The 20,775-nt window shown below is 47.9% G+C and overlaps 1 protein-coding gene across 2 annotated transcripts in view; it reads right to left on the reverse strand.

Annotated features, from left to right (window-relative positions):
• Positions 1–20,775, reverse strand: part of LOC110528795 (unconventional myosin-X) — an 85,154-nt gene that overhangs the window by 43,181 nt on the left and 21,198 nt on the right. For both annotated transcript variants that reach the window (XM_036982808.1, XM_036982807.1), the window contains exon 2: positions 5,846–5,944. In XM_036982808.1, coding sequence (XP_036838703.1) covers positions 5,846–5,944 — 99 coding nt within the window. The remainder of the gene's footprint in view (positions 1–5,845; positions 5,945–20,775) is intronic.

The raw sequence follows: 20,775 nt of genomic DNA on the forward strand, positions 1-20,775 counted from the left end.
ACCCCCCCCCCCCCCCCACACACACACACACACAGCAGAACCTCCCACATTTTGTACACCAGGATAGTTTAAAAATGGATGATGAGAGCGACAAAAAGAGGAGAGAGAACGAGCCAAGAATGAAAGGCAGAGCAAGTGAGGAAGAGAAAATGAGAGAGAGAGAGAGAGAAGTGGAGCATGGTTAACTTAGTCTAATTTGTGTCTCTGGTTGAAAATGGTGGAGGGAGAAACATATATAGAGAGGTAGAGAAAGAGAGAGAGGGAGATAGAGAGGTAGAGAAAGAGAGAGAGAGCGATATATAGAGAGGTAGAGAAAGAGAGAGAGAGATAAAGAGGTAGAGAAAGAGAGAGAGATATAGAAAGGTAGAGAAAGAGAGAGAGAGCGATATAGAGAGGTAGAGAAAGAGAGAGATAGAGATAGAGAGGTAGAGAAAGAGAGAGATATATAGAGAGGTAGAGAAAAAGAGAGATATATAGAGAGGTAGAGAAAAAGAGAGAGAGGGATAGAGGTAGAGAAAGAGAGAGAGATATAGAGGTAGAGAAAGAGAGAGAGAGAGATAGAGAGGTAGAGGAAGAGAGAGAGAGATAGAGGTAGAGGAAGAGAGAGAGCGATATAAAGAGGTAGAGAAAGAGAGAGAGATAGAGAGGTAGAGAAAGAGAGAGAGAGAGAGGTAGAGAAAGAGAGAGAGATATATAGAGAGGTAGAGAAAAAGAGAGAGAGATAGAGGTAGAGAAAGAGTGAGAGCTATAGAGAGATAGAGAAAGAGAGAGAGAGATAGAGAGGTAGAGAAAGAGAGAGAGATAGAGAGGTAGAGAAAGAGAGAGGGGGAGATGTAGAGAAAGAGAGAGAGATATATAGAGAGGTAGAGAAAGAGAGAGAGAGATATAGAGAGGTAGAGAAAGAGAGAGAAAGAGAGAGGTAGAGAAAGAGAGAGGGAGATAGGTAGAGAAAGAGAGAGAGAAACATAGAGAGGTAGAGAAAGAGAGAGAGAGATATAGAGAGGTAGAGAACGAGAGAGAGAGAGAGATGTAGAGAAAGCGAGAGAGAGAGAGATGTAGAGAAAGAGAGAGAGAGAGACATAGAGAGGTAGAGAAAGAGAGAGAGATATAGAGAGGTAGAGAAAGAGAGAGAGAGGTAGAGAAAGAGAGAAAGAGAGAGAGAGAGGTGTACACTGCATCTCTCTCTCGCTGCACGGTGAACTGCAGAGTGATGTGGATTAAGTGAGCCTGACATGAGCATATGTGAGAGAGAGAAAGAGATGGGGAGAAACAACAGGTGCAGGTGTGTATGTGTACATGTGGTTGTCCATCCAGGTGTGTGTGTGTATGTGCGTGCGTGCGCGCGCGTGTGTGTGTGTGTGCGTGTATGTGTGTGTGTATGTGTGTATGTGTGCGTGTGTGTATGTGTGTGTGTATGTGTGCGTGCGTGTGCGTGCGTGCGTGCGCGCGCGTGTATGTGTGCGTATGTGTGTCCGTGTGTGTGTGCGTGTGTGTGGACTGGTCCCTGGAGCGTATCCTGTACTCATGTGAGTTCTCACTGCAGCTTTCACTCTTGCCGCTGAAATCCAGGTCACATTACTGTCTCTCTGTAACCCAGCTCTAACACAGCCTGTGTGTGTGCACGTGTGTATGGGTGTGTGTGTCGAGGATATGTCTAACTCTTTGTAGCGACTGAGCAGTACCCCTCACACACGCACATGCACACGTACACACACACACACATACACACACACCAAAACACATACACACGCATTTAGAGTGCATTGATCTTCCTACATTATGACCAACAAATCAATGTGACCCACAGGTACTAGTAGAACTGCAGAGTGATGTGGATTCAGTGAGCCTGACATGAGCGTATGTGAGAGAGAGAAAGAGATGGGGAGAAACAACAGGTGCAGGTGTGTATGTGTACATGTAGTTGTCCATCCAGGTGTGTGTGTGTCTGTGTGTGTGTGTGAGTGTGTGTGTGCGTGTGTGTGTATCCAGTGAGATGTTCTCACAAACACAGAGATGGAATTCAATCCAGTGTGGGATACATGCATCCATGTGATGACACCGCCAGCCAATCACAGACGAACGCATACAGAGAATCCCTCCACTGTGACTCCCCGTTTCCATGGTAACCCAGCATGACGTTCCCCATCCCATAGTTAGCTGGTTTCAACACAGATCTAGGATCAGATACTCTGGCACAAATAAACACACTTCGATTGATGGCAAATTTCACCAAGTGTCGTCTCTTTAATGATGTCACATACAGGAGTTAACTATAACGTCCTCTACCCTCCCTTAACGTTAATGAAGCCAAGTCCTGGACTAAAAACAAACTCAATGGAGGATCTCCATTTAAAATGTCCAGGAACCCCCCCCCCCCCCAAACGTCAATAGTAGTAACCAGCTGATCAAGACCCTGGGTCAGAGTCTGTATCTTCCAAATTATATACATACACACAGAGAGAGAGTGAAAGAGAAAGAGAAAGAGGAAGAGGAAGAGGAAGAGGAAGAGAAAGAAAGATAATGAATGGTGGATAAAGACAGTACAGTTGAAGTCAGAAATGTACATACACTTAGGTTGGAGTCATTAAAACTTGTTTTCAACCACTTCACAAATTACTTGTTAACAAACTATAGTTTTGGAAAGTCGGTTAGGACATCTACTTTGTGCATGACAAGTACTTTTCCCAACAATTGTTTACAGACAGATTATTTCACTTATAATTCACTGTTTCACAATTCCAGTGGGTCAGCAGTTTACATACACTAAGTTGACTGTACCTTTAAAACCTGTTGCGACTCTAGGGGCAATATTTTCATTTTTGAAAAAAAGACGTTCCCTTTTTAAACGGGATATTTTGTCAGGACAAGATGCTAGAATATGCATATAATTGACAGCTTTGGATAGAAAACACTCTAACGTTTCCAAAACTGTAAAGATATTGTCTGTGAGTATAACAGAACTGATGTTGCAGGCGAAAGCCTGAGAAAAATCAAATTCGGAAGTGCCCCATATTTTGAAAGCGCTGCATGCCAATGAGTCCCCATTGAGCTGTGAATGTGCTATGAACCAGCTTACGCTTTCTACATATTCCCCAAGGTGTCTACAGCATTGTGACGTAGTTTTATGCATTTATGTTGAAGAATACCCGTAGGGGGCTACATTGCGCAAGTGGTCACATGATGCTCCCGGAGAAAATCTTGCGTAAAGTACAGAGGTAGCCATTATTCCAATCGATTCTACTGAGAAACCAATTGTCCCGGTGGATATATTATCGAATAGATATTTGAAAAACACCTTGAGGATTGATTCTAAACAACGTTTGCCATGTTTCTGTCGATATTATGGAGCTAACTTGGAATATTTTTCGGAGTTATCGTGACCGCAATTTCCGGTCGATTTCTCAGCCAAACGTGAAGAACAAACGGAGCTATTTCGCCAACAAAAATAATATTTTGGGAAAAAATGAACTTTGGCTATCTACCTGGGAGTCTCGTGAGTGAAAACTTCCGAAGTTCATCAAAGGTAAACGATTTAATTTGATTGTTTTTCTGATTTGACAAGGTTGCCTGCTGCTAGCAAGGCATAATGCTATGCTAGGCTATCGATAAACTTACACAAATGCTTGTCTAGCTTTGGCTGTAAAGCATATTTTGAAAATCTGAGATGGCAGGGTGATTAACAAAAGGCTAAGCTGTGTTCCAATATATTTAACTTGTGATTTTCATGAATATTAATATTTTCTAGGTAGATTTATGTCTGTTGCGTTATGCTAATTAGTGTCAGATGATGACAACGGTCCCGTTCACGGGATGGGGTGTCACTAGAGGTTAAACAGCTTGGAAAATTCCAGAAAATGATGTCATGGCTTTAAGTCAATTGGAGGTGTACCTGTGGATGTATTTCAAGACCTACCTTCACACTCAGTGCCTCTTTGCTTGACATCACGGGAAAATCAAAAGAAATCAGCCAAGACCTCAGAAAAAAAAGTATAGTATAAACGCAAGTATAAACACCATGGGACCACGCAGCCGTCATACCGCTCAGGAAGGAGACGCGTTCTGTGTCCTAGAGATGAATGTACTTTGGTTTTGTAAAGTGCAAATCAATCCCAGAACAACAGCAAAGGACATTGTGAAGATGCTGTAGGAAACAGGTACAAAAGTATCTATATCCACAATAAAATGAGTCCTATATCGACATAACCTGAAAGGCTGCTCAGCAAGGAAGAAGCCACTGCTCCAAAACCGCCATAAAAAAGGCAGACTATGGTTTGCAACTGCACATGGGGACAAAGATCATACTTTTTGGAGAAATGTCCTCTGGTCTGATGAAACAAAAATAGAACTGTTTGTTCATAATGACTGTCATGATGTTTGGAGGAAAAAGGGGGATGCTTGCAAGCCGAAGAACACCATCCCAACCATGAAGCACGTGGGGGGCAGCATCATGTTGTGGGGGTGTTTGTTGCAGGAGGGACTGGTGCACTTCACAAAATAGATGGCATCATTAGGAAGAAAATGATGTGGCTATATTGAAGCAACATCTCAAGTCAGGAAGTTAAAGCTTGGTCGCAAATGGGTCTTCCAAATGGACAATGACCCCAAGCATACTTCCAAAGTTGTGGCAAAATGGCTTAAGGACAACAACTTCAATGTATTGGAGTGGCCATCACAAAGCACTGACCTCAATCCTATAGACAATTTGTGAGCAGAATTGAAAAAGTGTGTGCGAGCAAGGAGGCCTACAAACCTGACTCAGTTACACCAGCTCTGTCAAGAGGAATGGGCCAAAATTCACCCAACTTATTGTGGGAAGCTTGTGGAAGGCTACCTGAAACGTTTGACCCAAGTTAAACAATGTAAAGGCAATGCTACCAAATACTAATTGAGTGTATGTAAATTTCTGACCCATTGGGAATGTGATGAAAGAAATAAAAGCTGAAATAAATCCTTCTCTCTACTATTATTCTGACATTTCACATTCTTAAAATAACGTGGTGATCCTAACTGACCTAAGACAGGGATTTTTTTTACCAAGATTAAATGTCAGGAATTGTGAAAAACTGAGTATTTGTATATGTATTTGGCTAAGGTGTATGTAAACTTCCGACTACAACTGCATGTATCCTGGAAGGAAAACCAGAGTACTATTATTAGCACCATGTAAACGCTGCCAACTGGAGCCAAACACACTCTACAACAACCATCATAACCCATTACATCCACAGAGCTGTGTGTGTGTGTAGGTGGGGGGAAATTATACACACATTCTTAATTAGATTAAAACAAACATTTCATTCAATTTTTTTGGCCAGTGATGGTGAGCTGGGCAGGACAACAGCTTTATATGTGTATCTGTGTGTGAGTGAGTGAGTGAGTGAGTGAGTGAGTGCGTGAGTGCGTGAGTGAGTGCGTGCGGAATGCTAGCGTTTCTAGCCGTTCTGTGTTTCTTGTAGGGAATATATGTCAGAGATGAATATTTGAATATGGATGAGAGGAGAAAGTGGGCCAGGATAACTAGACCACAGGAAGACCAGCAACACTGACATGGCCCCAATGACTAACACTGACATGGCCCCAATGACTAACACTGACATGGCCCCAATGACTAACACTGACATGGCCCCAATGACTAACACTGACATGGCCCCAATGACTAACACTGTAAACCGTCCGTTAAAACCATGTCTGATAGTGTGTGTGTGAGCAATACTAGCAAGGATGGCATCCATTGCTGCAGATCTTTGTGTATGTTTGTGTGTGTGTGTTTGTGTGTGTGTGTGTGTGTGTTTGTGTATGTGTGTGTGTGTGTGTGTTTGTGTGTGTGTGTGTGTGTTTGTCGTACCTCTCCATAGTCGGTAGTGAGGACCAGGGTTCCGTCTCCACAGGAGCTAACAGTAGAGGGGACCAGCTGCTCCTTCTCCTTGACCCATACACGGGCCCCCTGCAACACACACACACACACACACACACACACACACACACACACACACACACACACACACACACACACACACACACACACACACACACACACACACACACACACACAGAGTATGTGGTTACTATAAGGTCACTACTAGGCTAAAGGAATTGTATACACAATGCCTTGTTACCTCTGCAACATCTATCAGAGGTCAGAATATAGAGATCGTAGAGGAATACAAATACCTGGGTGTCCTCTTGGACAATAAGCTTCAGTGGAGTAAATGTACAGATCTACAAAAAGAGCCAACAGAGACTGTACTTTCTCATAAAGCTGGGATCTTTTAATATAGACTGTACTATATTGACTCTGTTTTTACAAATCTTTCACTGAAAGTGTTTGAACTTTTTGTATTGTTTGTTGGTTTGGCAATGCCACTGTCAGACAGAGAAACATGCTGAGATGGACTATCACCACAGCAAGCAAGGTACTTGGAGTCAAACAGACAGGCCTGGATGAGATCTTTAAGGTCAGGGCCCTCCCCAAGGTACTTGGAGTCAAACAGACAGGCCTCGATGAGATCTTTAAGGTCAGGACCCTCTCCAAGGTACTTGGAGTCAAACAGACAGGCCTCGATGAGATCTTTAAGGTCAGGACCCTCCCAAGGTACTTGGAGTCAAACAGACAGGCCTGGATGAGATCTTTAAGGTCAGGGCCCTCCCCAAGGTACTTGGAGTCAAACAGACAGGCCTGGATGAGATCTTTAAGGTCAGGGCCCTCCCCAAGGTACTTGGAGTCAAACAGACAGGCCTGGCATCCCTCAGCAGGAAAAACACAACTAGACAATAATTTGTAAGGCCAGCAGGCTAGTCTTTTTATTGGTATGTAACTGTTATAAAAGTTGTATTGTCCATTAGTTTTGTATTTAAACGCCACTTTATATGTGTACATGACACTGCAACAACTTTTCCCCGTGGGGACAATAAAGTCAGCAAGGAGTATTACACTGATAATACAATATCTCAAAAGTATTGTGCATTTCAGCAGTCAGGTTTTCAAGAAAAAGCCCTTCCAGTAAACATGTACCTTGATGCATTACGATGCATCAAACAAAACATCACTTTGGCCAAACACACATACAGTTAAAGTTTACATACACCTCAGCCAAATACATTTAAACTCAGTCTTTCACAATTCCTGACAGTTAATCCTTGTAAAAATTCCCTGTCTTAGGTCAGTTAGGATCACCACTTTATTTTAAGAATGTGAAATGTCAGAATAATAGTAGAGAGAATGATTTATTTCAGCTATTTCAGTTTACATACACTCAATTAGTATTTTGTAGCATTGCCTTTAAATGGTTTAACTTGGGTCAAATGTTTCGGGTAGCCTTCCACAAGATTCGCCCACAATAAGTTGGGTGAAATTTGGCCCATTCCTCCTGACAGAGCTGGTGTAACTGAGTCAGTCTTGCTCGCACATGCTTTTTCAATTCTGCTCACAAATGTTATATAGGATTGAGGTCAGGGCTTTGTGATGGCCACTCCAATACCTTGACTTTGTTTTCCTTAAGCCATTTTGCCACAACTTTGGAAGTATGCTTGGGGTAATTTTCCATTTGGAAGATGCATTTGCAACCAAGCTTTAACTTCCTGACTGATGTCTTGAGATGTTGCTTCAATATATCCACATAATTTTCCTCCCTCATGATGCCATCTATTTTGTGACGTGCACCAGTCCCTCCTACAGCAAAGCACCACTACAACATGATGCTGCCACCCCCGTGCTTCAAGGTTGGGACGGTGTTCTTCGGCTTACAAGCCTCCCCCTTTTTCCTCCAAACATAACGATGGTCATTATGGCCAAACAGTTCTATTTTTGTTTCATCAAACCAGAGGACATTTCTCCTTCCTGAGCGGTATGACGGCTGCGTGGTCCCATGATGTTTATACTTGCGTACTATTGTTTGTACAGATGAACCTTCAGGCATTTGGAAATTGCTCCCAAGGATGAACCAGACTTGTGGAGGTCTACAATTTATTTTCTGAGGTCTTGGCTGATTTCTTTTGATTTTCCCATGATGTCAAGCAAAGAGGCACTGAGTTTGAAGGTAGGCCTTGAAATACATCCACAGGTACACCTCCAATTGACTAAAATTATGTCAATTAGTCTATCAGAAGCTTCTAAAGCCATGACATCATCATCCAAGCTGTTTAAAGGCGGAGTCAACATAGTACTGCTGTAAACATGTAAACTGCTGACCCACTGGAAGTGTGATACTGTGAATTACAAGTAAAATAATCTGTCTGTAAACAATTGTTGGAAAAATGACTTGTGTCATGCACAAAGTAGATGTCCTAACCGACTTACCAAAACTATAGTTTGTTAACAAGTAATTTGTGAAGTGGTTGAAAAATGAGTTTTAATGACTCCAACCTAAGTGTATGCAAACCTCCGACTTCAACTGTAGCTACAGAGGGTTGTAGAGAACACAGCAAAGAGGGGTGAAGAGAGGAGGAGAGACAAATTGTTTTAGCAACAGATGGCCCAGTCCCCGTGACAACCCCCTACTCCTGCATGACAACACACACACACACACGCCGTAAGCCCAACTTACACATACATAGGTAGAATTGTGGCTATAGCCTTATTGTATGCCATGGCTACAAGTTCCAATCGAGTAAGAAACACTAGTTCTTCAATCGAGTCCATATTCTCTAGTCTGTGTGTGTGTGTGTGTGTGTGTGTGTGTGTTCTCAGACAGATGATCCAGATGTGCTTGAGGGGAGCACAGAGAGGCACAGCTGGGTCCTGATGCCGAAGCAGCATTCTAACACAGCAACAACACTGTCGGACAGAGAGAGAGTCTGTGTTTGTCAGACAGAAATACATGAAGGGATAGAAGAGAAGGAGAGATACGTGTCCTCTGTAGTAGAGAGGTAGGGAGAGAGATACGTGTCCTCTGTAGTAGAGAGGTAGGGAGAGAGATATGTGTCCTCTGTAGTAGAGAGGTAGGGAGAGAGAGAAGGAGAGAGATACGTGTCCTCTGTAGTAGAGAGGTAGGGAGAGAGAGAAGGAGAGAGATATGTGTCCTCTGTAGTAGAGAGGTAGGGAGAGAGAGAAGGAGAGAGATACGTGTCCTCTGTAGTAGAGAGGTAGGGAGAGAGAGAAGGAGAGAGATACGTGTCCTCTGTAGTAGAGAGGTAGGGAGAGAGAGAAGGAGAGAGATACGTGTCCTCTGTAGTAGAGAGGTAGGGAGAGAGATACGTGTCCTCTGTAGTAGAGAGGTAGGGAGAGAGAGAAGGAGAGAGATACGTGTTCTCTGTAGTAGAGAGGTAGGGAGAGAGAGAAGGAGAGAGATACGTGTCCTCTGTAGTAGAGAGGTAGGGAGAGAGAGAAGGAGAGAGATACGTGTCCTCTGTAGTAGAGAGGTAGGGAGAGAGAGAGAAGGAGAGAGATACGTGTCCTCTGTAGTAGAGAGGTAGGGAGAGAGAGAAGGAGAGAGATACGTGTCCTCTGTAGTAGAGAGGTAGGGAGAGAGAGAAGGAGAGATACGTGTCCTCTGTAGTAGAGAGGTAGGGAGAGAGAGAAGGAGAGAGATACGTGTCCTCTGTAGTAGAGAGGTAGGGAGAGAGAGAAGGAGAGAGATACGTGTCCTCTGTAGTAGAGAGGTAGGGAGAGAGATACGTGTCCTCTGTAGTAGAGAGGTAGGGAGAGAGAGAAGGAGAGAGATACGTGTCCTCTGTAGTAGAGAGGTAGGGAGAGAGATATGTGTCCTCTGTAGTAGAGAGGTAGGGAGAGAGAGAAGGAGAGAAGGGGGTAAAGAAAGAGAGACAGGGTGATAGAGGTGGAGAAAGAGAGACAGGGTGATAGAGGTGGAGAAAGAGAGACAGGGTGATAGAGGTGGAGACAGAGAGACAGGGTGATAGAGGTGGAGAAAGAGACAGGGTGATAGAGGTGGAGAAAGAGAGACAGGGTGATAGAGGTGGAGACAGAGAGACAGGGTGATAGAGGTGGAGAAAGAGAGACAGGGTGATAGAGGTGGAGATAGAGAGACAGGGTGATAGAGGTGGAGAAAGAGAGACAGGGTGATAGAGGTGGAGACAGAGAGACAGGGTGATAGAGGTGGAGAAAGAGGAAGTGTCTTATATTTATTCTGTCCCTCCAACACAAAGCTCCCTTTCAGCCAGTCAGTGACCTCTAACCCCTGACCCCTACACTACCCCAACACAGGGGGGGACTACTGTATTACATGTAAAGGAGGTGAGGGTGAGGGAGGGGTGAGGGAGGTATAGAAGGGGTGGGTGGGTAGGGGGTGAGAGAAGGAGGACCCTGAAAAAATCAAGGATACCTGAGGTGCGTTCAGTTCGATTGGACATTTGCGGAACGGTTTGTACTGAGCGCCACGTTTCCCCAAAACGTTCTGGAGGTACTTGAACAGACTTTGAGGTACGTTTTCTCCCGTTTCACGGTTGTGGCGAGGTGTGGCTTGAAGAAATTTGTGAAGTATTTTAAGGGCAGTGGCCATGGTGACAGCGTTTCCCAAACCACAACCTCTCCCCGTTTTTCAACTCGTCGTTCAGTAAAGCAACGTTTCGGTTCAATTGAACGTTCCAGAACGTAAAAGCATACTGAACGCAGCCCAGATGTGCACATCTGAAGGAAGAGTGAGAGAAAGAGGAGGAGAAGACAGGAGGAAGAGGAGGAGAAGAGAGGAGGAGGAGGAGAAGAGGCTTATTGTTTTAGCAACAGATGGCCCACACCCCCCGACAACCCCCTACTCCCACAACACACACGCCTACACACACTCCTGACAAAGGCTGTGGAGTTAACCAGGCAGAAAACACACACACACCCCAGCTGGGTAGCTCGGGGTAGAACCGCAGGGTGAAGAGTGTCGCTCCTGTACTGTGAGTTGAACACCCGGGGCCAGTGACAAATACACACACACTTTGTGAGGTCTCTATGTGATAGGTATATATTTTTATCACTAGCTACAGTTACTGTTGATTCCATGTACAGTGGGGGTCTGAAATGATTGACAGCCTGCATTCTTTTTTTCAACACCAAACCCATCACTGGTGGGCGCGGCCAAAGAGCTCTATTTCATGTCATCTTACCAAAACACCGGTTCCAATCCAAGTGGCAATTTTACTGAGCAAACTCCAGGTGTTTACATTTGATGACGTGAACATAGAGGTCTTTGGCCGGGCACACCAGCTTGGCCTCTAAATGCGAAGTCATAAGCAGAACAGAACCCCAGACCTACTGTAAAATATGGTGGAGGATCTTTGATGTTATGGGGCTTGTTTTGCTTCCACTGGTCCTGGGGCCCTTGTTAAGGTCAACGGCATCATGAACTTGACCCATTACCAGAACATTTTAGTCAGAAACCTGGTTCCTCTGCCAGGAGGCTGAAACTTGGCCTGCAAGTGGATCTTCCAGCAAGACTGTCATGTACTGTCATGTTGTGTCTTGTCTCTGTCCTTTCCCTTCACCCTGTCTCCCTCTGCTGGTCGTTGTTAGGTTACCTTTTCTCCCCCTCTTTCCCCCAGCTGTGCCTTGTCTCCTCCTAACCACCTCGTCATCCCTTTTCCCACCTGTTCCCTTTTTCCCTCTGATTAGGTCCCTATATCTCTCTCTGTTTCTGCTCCTGTCTTTGTCGGATTCTTGTTTGTTGTGTTTCATGCCTGAACCAGACTGTCGTCATGTTTGCTGTAACCTTGTCTTGTCCTGTCGGAATCTGCCGGTCCGTCTGAGCCTACCTATGTTTGGTAATTAAAGAAGCTCTGTTTAAGTTAATTCGCTTTTGGGTCCTCATTCACGCACCGTAACAGAAGAATCCGACCAAGAATGGACCCAGCGACTTCGGATCCTCTCCACTCAGCCGTCGGGATCCAGGGAGCGATGCTAGGCAGACACGAGCAGGAAGTGTCTGCTGCTCGACATGCCGTTGAGACCCTGGCCACCCAAGTCTCCAACCTCACAGAACAGGTTCACCATCTCCGCCTCGATCCACCGGCCACTTCCAGGGCTTTCGAATCTCCGGAGCCCAGAATCAATAACCCGCCGTGTTACTCTGGGGAGCCCACTGAATGCCGCTCGTTCCTCACCCAGTGTGATATTGTGTTTTCTCTCCAGCCCAACACTTACTCCAGGAGCACTGCTCGTGTCGCCTACGTCATATCTCTCCTTATTGGACGGGCTCGTGAGTGGGGCACGGCAATCTGGGAGGCAAGGGCTGAGTGTACTAACCAGTATCAGGACTTTAAGGAGGAGATGATACGGGTTTTTGATCGATCTGTTTTTGGGGAGGAGGCTTCCAGGGCCCTGTCTTCCCTATGTCAAGGTAATCGATCCATAACAGACTACTCTATTGAGTTTCGCACTCTTGCTGCCTCCAGTGGCTGGAACGAGCCGGCTTTGCTCGCTCGTTTTCTGGAGGGTCTCCGCGCAGAGGTAAAGGATGAGATTCTCTCCCGGGAGGTTCCTTCCAGCGTGGATTCCTTGATTGAACTTGCTATTCGCATTGAGCGACGGGTTGATCTTCGTCACCGAGCTCGTGGAAAGGAGCTCGCGTTCTCCGTTGCCCCCCTCTCCGCATCACTACCATCTTCCTCTGCCGGCTCGGGTGCTGAGCCCATGCAGCTGGGAGGTATCCGCATCTCGACTAAGGAGAGGGAACGGAGAATCACCAACCGCCTCTGTCTCTGTTGCGGTTCCGCTGGTCATTTTGTCACTTCATGTCCAGTAAAAGGCCAGAGCTCGTCAGTAAGCGGAGGGCTACTGGTGAGCGCTACTACTCCTGTCTCTCCTTCAAGATCCTGCACTACCTTGTCGGTCCATCTACGCTGGACCGGTTCGTCAGCTTCCTGCAGTGCCTTAATAGACTCTGGGGCGGAGGGCTGTTTTATGGACGAGACCTGGGCTCGGGAACATGACATTCCTCTCAGACAGTTAAAGGAGCCCACGGCCTTGTTCGCCCTGGATGGTAGTCCTCTCCCCAGGATTCAGCGTGAGACGCTACCTTTAACCCTCACTGTTTCTGGTAATCATAGTGAAACCATTTCTTTTTTAATTTTTCGTTCACCTTTTACACCTGTTGTTTTGGGCCATCCCTGGCTAGTTTGTCATAATCCTTCCATTAATTGGTCTAGTAATTCTATCCTCTCCTGGAACGTCTCTTGTCATGTGAAATGTTTAATGTCTGCTATCCCTCCTGTTTCCTCTGTCTCTTCTTCACAGGAGGAGCCTGGTGATTTGACAGGGGTGCCGGAGGAATATCACGATCTGCGCACGGTGTTCAGTCGGTCCAGGGCCACCTCTCTTCCTCCACACCGGTCGTATGATTGTAGTATTGATCTCCTTCCGGGAACCACCCCCCCCCCGGGGTAGACTATACTCTCTGTCGGCTCCCGAACGTAAGGCTCTCGAAGATTATTTGTCTGTAGCTCTTGACGCCGGTACCATAGTCCCCTCCTCCTCTCCCGCCGGAGCGGGGGTTTTTTTTGTCAAGAAGAAGGACGGGTCTCTGCGCCCCTGCATAGATTATCGAGGGCTGAATGACATAACAGTGAAGAATCGTTATTCGCTTCCTCTTATGTCTTCAGCCTTCGAGATCCTGCAGGGAGCCAGGTTTTTCACTAAGTTGGACCTTCGTAACGCTTACCATCTCGTGCGCATCAGGGAGGGGGACGAGTGGAAGACGGCGTTTAACACTCCGTTAGGGCACTTTGAATACCGGGTTCTTCCTTTCGGCCTCGCTAACGCTCCAGCTGTCTTTCAGGCATTAGTCAATGATGTCCTGAGAGACATGCTGAACATCTTTGTTTTCGTTTACCTTGACGATATCCTGATTTTTTCACCGTCACTCCAGATTCATGTTCAGCACGTTCGACGTGTCCTCCAGCGCCTTTTAGAGAATTGTCTTTTTGTGAAGGCTGAGAAGTGCACTTTTCATGCCTCCTCCGTCACATTTCTCGGTTCTGTTATTTCCGCTGAAGGCATTAAGATGGATCCCGCTAAGGTCCAAGCTGTCATTGATTGGCCCGTCCCTAAGTCACGCGTCGAGCTGCAGCGCTTTCTCGGCTTCGCGAACTTCTATCGTCGTTTCATCCGTAATTTCGGTCAGGTGGCAGCTCCTCTCACAGCCCTTACTTCTGTCAAGACGTGCTTTAAGTGGTCCGTTTCCGCCCAGGGAGCTTTTGATCTCCTCAAGAATCATTTTACATCCGCTCCTATCCTTGTTACACCTGACGTCTCTAGACAGTTCGTTGTCGAGGTTGACGCGTCAGAGGTGGGCGTGGGAGCCATTCTTTCTCAGCGCTCCCTCTCTGACGACAAGGTCCACCCATGCGCGTATTTTTCTCATCGCCTGTCGCCGTCGGAACGTAACTATGATGTGGGTAACCGCGAACTGCTCGCCATCCGGTTAGCCCTAGGCGAATGGCGACAGTGGTTGGAGGGGGCGACCGTTCCTTTTGTCGTTTGGACTGACCATAGGAACCTTGAGTACATCCGTTCTGCCAAACGACTTAATGCGCGTCAGGCGCGTTGGGCGCTGTTTTTCGCTCGTTTCGAGTTCGTGATTTCTTATCGTCCGGGCTCTAAGAACACCAAGCCTGATGCTTTGTCTCGTCTCTTCAGTTCTTCAGTAGCCTCCACTGACCCCGAGGGGATTCTCCCTGAGGGGCGTGTTGTCGGGTTGACTGTCTGGGGAATTGAGAGGCAGGTAAAGCAAGCGCTCACTCACACTCCGTCGCCGCGCGCTTGTCCTAGGAACCTTCTTTTCGTTCCCGTTCCTACTCGTCTGGCCGTTCTTCAGTGGGCTCAATCTGCCAAGTTAGCCGGCCACCCTGGCGTTCGGGGTACGCTTGCTTCCGTTCGCCAGCGTTTTTGGTGGCCCACCCGGGAGCATGACACGCGTCGTTTCGTGGCTGCTTGTTCGGTCTGCGCGCAGACTAAGTCCGGTAACTCTCCTCCTGCCGGCCGTCTCAGGCCGCTTCCTATTCCCTCTCGACCGTGGTCTCACATCGCCTTAGATTTTGTCACCGGACTGCCTTCGTCAGCGGGTAAGACTGTTATTCTTACGGTTGTCGATAGGTTCTCTAAGGCGGCTCATTTCATTCCCCTTGCTAAGCTTCCTTCTGCTAAAGAGACGGCACAAATCATCATCGAGAATGTTTTCAGAATTCATGGCCTTCCGTCAGACGTCGTTTCGGACAGAGGTCCGCAATTCACGTCTCAATTTTGGAGGGAGTTTTGCCGTTTGATTGGGGCTTCCGTCAGTCTCTCTTCCGGCTTTCACCCCCAGTCTAACGGTCAAGCAGAACGGGCCAATCAGACTATTGGTCGCATCTTACGCAGTCTTTCTTTTCGCAACCCTGCGTCTTGGTCAGAACAGCTCCCCTGGGCAGAATACGCCCACAACTCGCTTCCTTCGTCTGCGACCGGGCTATCTCCTTTTCAGAGTAGCCTCGGGTACCAGCCTCCGCTGTTCTCATCTCAGTTCGCCGAGTCCAGCGTCCCCTCCGCTCAGGCTTTTGTCCAACGTTGCGAGCGCACCTGGAAGAGGGTCAGGTCTGCACTTTGCCGTTATAGGACGCAGACTGTGAGGGCTGCTAATAAGCGTAGAACTAAGAGTCCTAGATATTGTCGCGGTCAGAGAGTTTGGCTCTCCACTCAGAACCTTCCCCTTAAGACGGCTTCTCGCAAGTTGACCCCGCGGTTCATTGGTCCGTTCCGTATTTCTCGGGTCATTAATCCTGTCGCAGTTCGACTTCTTCTTCCGCGATACCTTCGTCGCGTCCACCCGGTCTTCCATGTCTCCTGCATCAAGCCCGTCCTTCGCGCCCCCGCTCGTCTCCCCCCCCCCCCCCCCCATCCTTGTCGAGGGCGCACCCATCTACAGGGTCCGTAGAATTTTGGACATGCGTCCTCGGGCCGTGGTCACCAGTACCTCGTAGATTGGGAGGGGTACGGTCCTGAGGAGAGGAGTTGGGTTCCCTCTCGGGACGTGCTGGACCGTGCGCTGATCGAGGATTTCCTCCGTTGCCGCCAGGTTTCCTCCTCGAGTGCGCCAGGAGGCGCTCGGTGAGTGGGGGGGTACTGTCATGTACTGTCATGTTGTGTCTTGTCTCTGTCCTTTCCCTTCACCCTGTCTCCCTCTGCTGGTCGTTGTTAGGTTACCTTTTCTCCCCCTCTTTCCCCCAGCTGTGCCTTGTCTCCTCCTAACCACCTCGTCATCCCTTTTCCCACCTGTTCCCTTTTTCCCTCTGATTAGGTCCCTATATCTCTCTCTGTTTCTGCTCCTGTCTTTGTCGGATTCTTGTTTGTTGTGTTTCATGCCTGAACCAGACTGTCGTCATGTTTGCTGTAACCTTGTCTTGTCCTGTCGGAATCTGCCGGTCCGTCTGAGCCTACCTATGTTTGGTAATTAAAGAAGCTCTGTTTAAGTTAATTCGCTTTTGGGTCCTCATTCACGCACCGTAACAAAGACAATAACCCCAAGCACACATCAAAATCCACAAAGAAATGGTTAACTGGCCACAAAATCAACATTTTGCAATGGCCATCTCAGTCTCGGGACTTGAAACCCATTGAAGAGGACAGTCCATAAGCGCAAACGAAGGACATCAAGGATCTGGAAGGAATCTGTACGGAGGAGTGGTCTCAGATCCCTCCCAATATGTCCTCTAACTCATAACACATTTGAGAAATGGACTCAGTACTGTTATCAGCACAAGGTGAGATATTAAAAGGTATTGAAAACAAAGGTGTCAATCATTTTGACCCCTACCTTTTGGAGAATCGTTTTTATTGCTTGTTAAACAAAATCTATTTTTCTGAGAGTTTTTATAGGTATAAAACAATATAATTTCCCACCTTTTTAGGAGCATACATTATAGCTCAGTGTTTAAATGATCTATTTTATACACTCCTTGAAAAAAGGTGCTATCTAGAACCTGAAAGAGTTATTCAGCTCTCCCCATAAGAGAATCCTTTGAAGAACCCTTTTGGTTCCAGGTAGAACCCTTTTGGATTCCATGTAGAACCCTTTCAAAAGAGAGTTCTACAGTACATGGAACCCAAAAGGGTTATTTTTTCTATCAAGGGTGCTCATAATCCCTATAGGGGATTTATACAGGAGGAGAGATGTTTATACAGGAGGAGAGGCCATGTTTTATTCCTCCCTCCACTCCTACGTCATTCTACATCTCTCTCCTTCATTATCTTTCTTCCTTCTACATTCCCTCTCTTCTTCTCTCTCCTTCCTTCTCTCTCTCTCTCTCTCTCTCTCTCTCTCTCTCCCTGCTGCAGATCGATGTGATGTGTTTAAGGGATGCAACTCTCCATTAAACCTCAATCAATCCCACCCGACCTTTCACCTTTCACCCCTGGCTACCTGTGACTTCCCCCCTGCCCAGTGGTTGACAGGGCGGCACTGAATATTCCTTCAACCATGTATATAAAACCGTACGCCCTGTAATCCCACAGCAATATTTAGATTGTCATTTAGTATGTTGTTAATGCAGTGTCTAATGTCTAACGTTGAGGCATCGTGACATATGAGTAAATAACCACAAACAAGCGTTTATAGACCGTTAGGTCTGCCATCTCCTCATCTCTCAGTAAGGTGACGTTTACATTAGGCTACTCCTCTGGCATCTTGTGGAACACACACACACACGCACTAGTGCACTTGTCACAGATTGGGGATCATTGTGTGTCACTGTGTGTGTGTGTCATTGTGTGTGTGAGTGTGTGTCTGTCTATAAGCCAATAAAGTAGTTGTTTCTGCTCATGTGAAAGAGGGGGAGGCATCACCCTGAAGACAGCCTCTGGTCAGGACCCCTCCCTTTCAGGACCACTCACACTCCACCATACACACACACACACACACACACACACACACACACACACACACACACACACACACACACACACACACACACACACACACACACACACACACACACACACACACACACACACACACTATCAACCTCATCATAAACACACACTCAGTCAGTAATCTACTAACCGCAGTGACTAATATTGTCTTAAAGTTGTACATGTTGACATATCAGAGGCCACATCTGACTCAGAGAAATGGATAAATCTAGGAGAGAATGAAAGCAGCAGGACTGAGTGAAAGAGGGAGGGGAGGTGACTGAGTGAAAGAGGGAGGGAGGGGAGATGACTGAGTGAAAGAGGGAGGGAGGGGAGATGACTGAGTGACAGAGGGAGGGAGGGGAGGTGACAGAGTGAAAGAGGGAGGGAGGGGAGGTGACTGAGTGAAAGAGGGAGGGAGGGGAGGTGACTGAGTGAAAGAGGGAGGGAGGGGAGATGACTGAGTGACAGAGGGAGGGAGGGGAGGTGACTGAGTGAAAGAGGGAGGGAGGGGAGGTGACTGAGTGAAAGAGGGAGGGAGGGGAGATGACTGAGTGAAAGAGGGAGGGAGGGGAGATGACTGAGTGACAGAGGGAGGGAGGGGAGGTGACAGAGTGAGAGAGGGAGGGAGGGGAGGTGACTGAGTGAAAGAGGGAGGGAGGGGAGATGACTGAGTGACAGAGGGAGGGAGGGGAGATGACTGAGTGACAGAGGGAGGGAGGGGAGGTGACTGAGTGAAAGAGGTAGGGAGGGGAGGTGACTGAGTGAAAGAGGGAGGGAGGGGAGATGACTGAGTGAAAGAGGGAGGGAGGGGAGATGACTGAGTGACAGATGGAGGGAGGGGAGGTGACTGAGTGACAGAGGGAGGGAGGGGAGGTGACTGAGTGAAAGAGGGAGGGAGGGGAGGTGACTGAGTGAAAGAGGGAGGGAGGGGAGGTGACTGAGTGAAAGAGGGAGGGAGGGGAGGTGACTGAGTGACAGAGGGAGGGAGGGGAGGTGACTGAGTGACAGAGGGAGGGAGGGGAGGTGACTGAGTAACAGAGGGAGGGAGGGGAGGTGACTGAGTGACAGAGGGAGGGAGGGGAGGTGACTGGGTGACAGAGGGAGGGAGGGGAGGTGACTGAGTGAAAGAGGGAGGGAGGGGAGGTGACTGAGTGACAGAGGGAGGGAGGGGAGGTGACTGAGTAACAGAGGGAGGGAGGGGAGGTGACTGAGTGACAGAGGGAGGGAGGGGAGGTGACTGGGTGACAGAGGGAGGGAGGGAGGGGAGGTGACTGAGTGAAAGAGGGAGGGAGGGGAGGTGACTGAGTGACAGAGGGAGGGAGGGGAGGTGACTGAGTGACAGAGGGAGGGAGGGGAGGTGACTGAGTGACAGAGGGAGGGAGGGGAGGTGACTGAGTGACAGAGGGAAGGAGGGGAGGTGACTGAGTGACAGAAAGAGGGGGATGAGAGAGACAGCAGAGGGAAGGGAGGGAAGAAGAGAGAGAGCAGTGTAATCACACCATCTCAGGAACAGTTGACATCTGACAGGAGAGAAAGAAGGGAGGGAGAAAAAGAGAGGAATGGGAGAGAGCAAGAGAAGGGGATGGATGGAGTGTGGAGGAGGGAGAAGACAGAAGGAGAAGGAATATAAATAAATCAGACATCAGCTAATGGAAGACAGGCCAAAGAAAAGAGAGGAAGAGAGGAAGAGAAGGAGGAGACGGAGGAGGAGGAAGAGGGGGAAATGTCAGACTCCCGAGGGAGACTCAGGGTCTGGGGTGAATGAGAAAGGCTGGACTTCTGTGTGTGTATGTGTGTGTGTGTATGTGTGTGTGTATGTGTGTGCGTGTATGTATGCGTGTGTGTGTGTGTGTGTGTGTGTGTGTGTGTGTATGTGTGTGCGTGTATGTATGTGTGTGTGTGTGTGTGTGTGTGTGTGTGTGTGTGTGTGTGTGTGTGTGTGTGTGTGTGTGTGTGTGTGTGCGCATGTGTGTGTGAGTGATTTAGGACCTCTTCCTAACGCTGCAACAGACAAATGAACTACAACCACATAAATAAGGACTGGACATGTAATAAACTCACAGACCTGCATCTCTTCACTGAAATATCTATCGGTAAGAGGAGAGAAGACAGGGAGTGTGACTCTATAGTTTATGGGGTCGTTGTGACGATAAGGGGGTTAATCAGGTGAGGAGGAGGAGCATATGCTTACCTCAGAGACACAGCTGTAGATTGATTCTTGTCTCCTCTGATAACCTTGAACTCTCTCTCGCTCCCTCTCTCTCTCGCTCTCTCTCTCTCCCTCTCTCTCCCTCCCTCTACCTCCCTCTCTCTCTCCCTCTCACTCTCTCCTTCTCTCTCTCGCTCCCTCTCTCTCGCTCCCTCTCTCGCTCTTTCTCTCCCTCTCTCCCCCTCTCGATCCCTCTACCTCTCTCTCTCTCCCTCTCTCGACTCTCTCTCCCTCTCTCTCCCACTCCTTTTCTCTCGCTCCCTCGCTCTCTCTCGCTCCCTCTCTCTCTCTGTCTCCCTCCCTCTACCTCCCTCTCTCTCTCCCTCTCACTCTCTCTCGCTCCTTCTCTCTCTCGCTCCCTCTCTCTCTCTCGCTCCCTCTCCCCCTCTCGCTCCCTTTCCCTCTCTCGACTCTCTCTCCCTCTCCCTCTCGCTCTCTCTCACTCCCTATCCCTCTCTCTCGCTCCCACTCTCTCTCGCTCCATCTCTCTCGCTCCCTCTCTCTCTCGCGCTCCCTCTCCCTCCCTCGCTCTCGCTCCCTTTCTCTCTCTCGCTCCCTCTCTCTCTCTCGCTCTCTCACTCCCTCTCTCTCTCTCTCCCTCTCTCTCACTCTCTCTCGCTCCCTCTGTCGCCCTCTTCCTCTCTCTCTCTCGCTCCCTCTCTCTCTCGCTCCCTCTCAAATTCAAATTCAAATTCAAATTCAAGCTGCTTTATTGGCATGAAAAACATTGTGTCAATATTGCCAA

Source organism: Oncorhynchus mykiss, chromosome 7 (assembly GCF_013265735.2).
Source record: "Oncorhynchus mykiss isolate Arlee chromosome 7, USDA_OmykA_1.1, whole genome shotgun sequence".
In the NCBI taxonomy this organism is placed as follows: domain Eukaryota; kingdom Metazoa; phylum Chordata; class Actinopteri; order Salmoniformes; family Salmonidae; genus Oncorhynchus; species Oncorhynchus mykiss.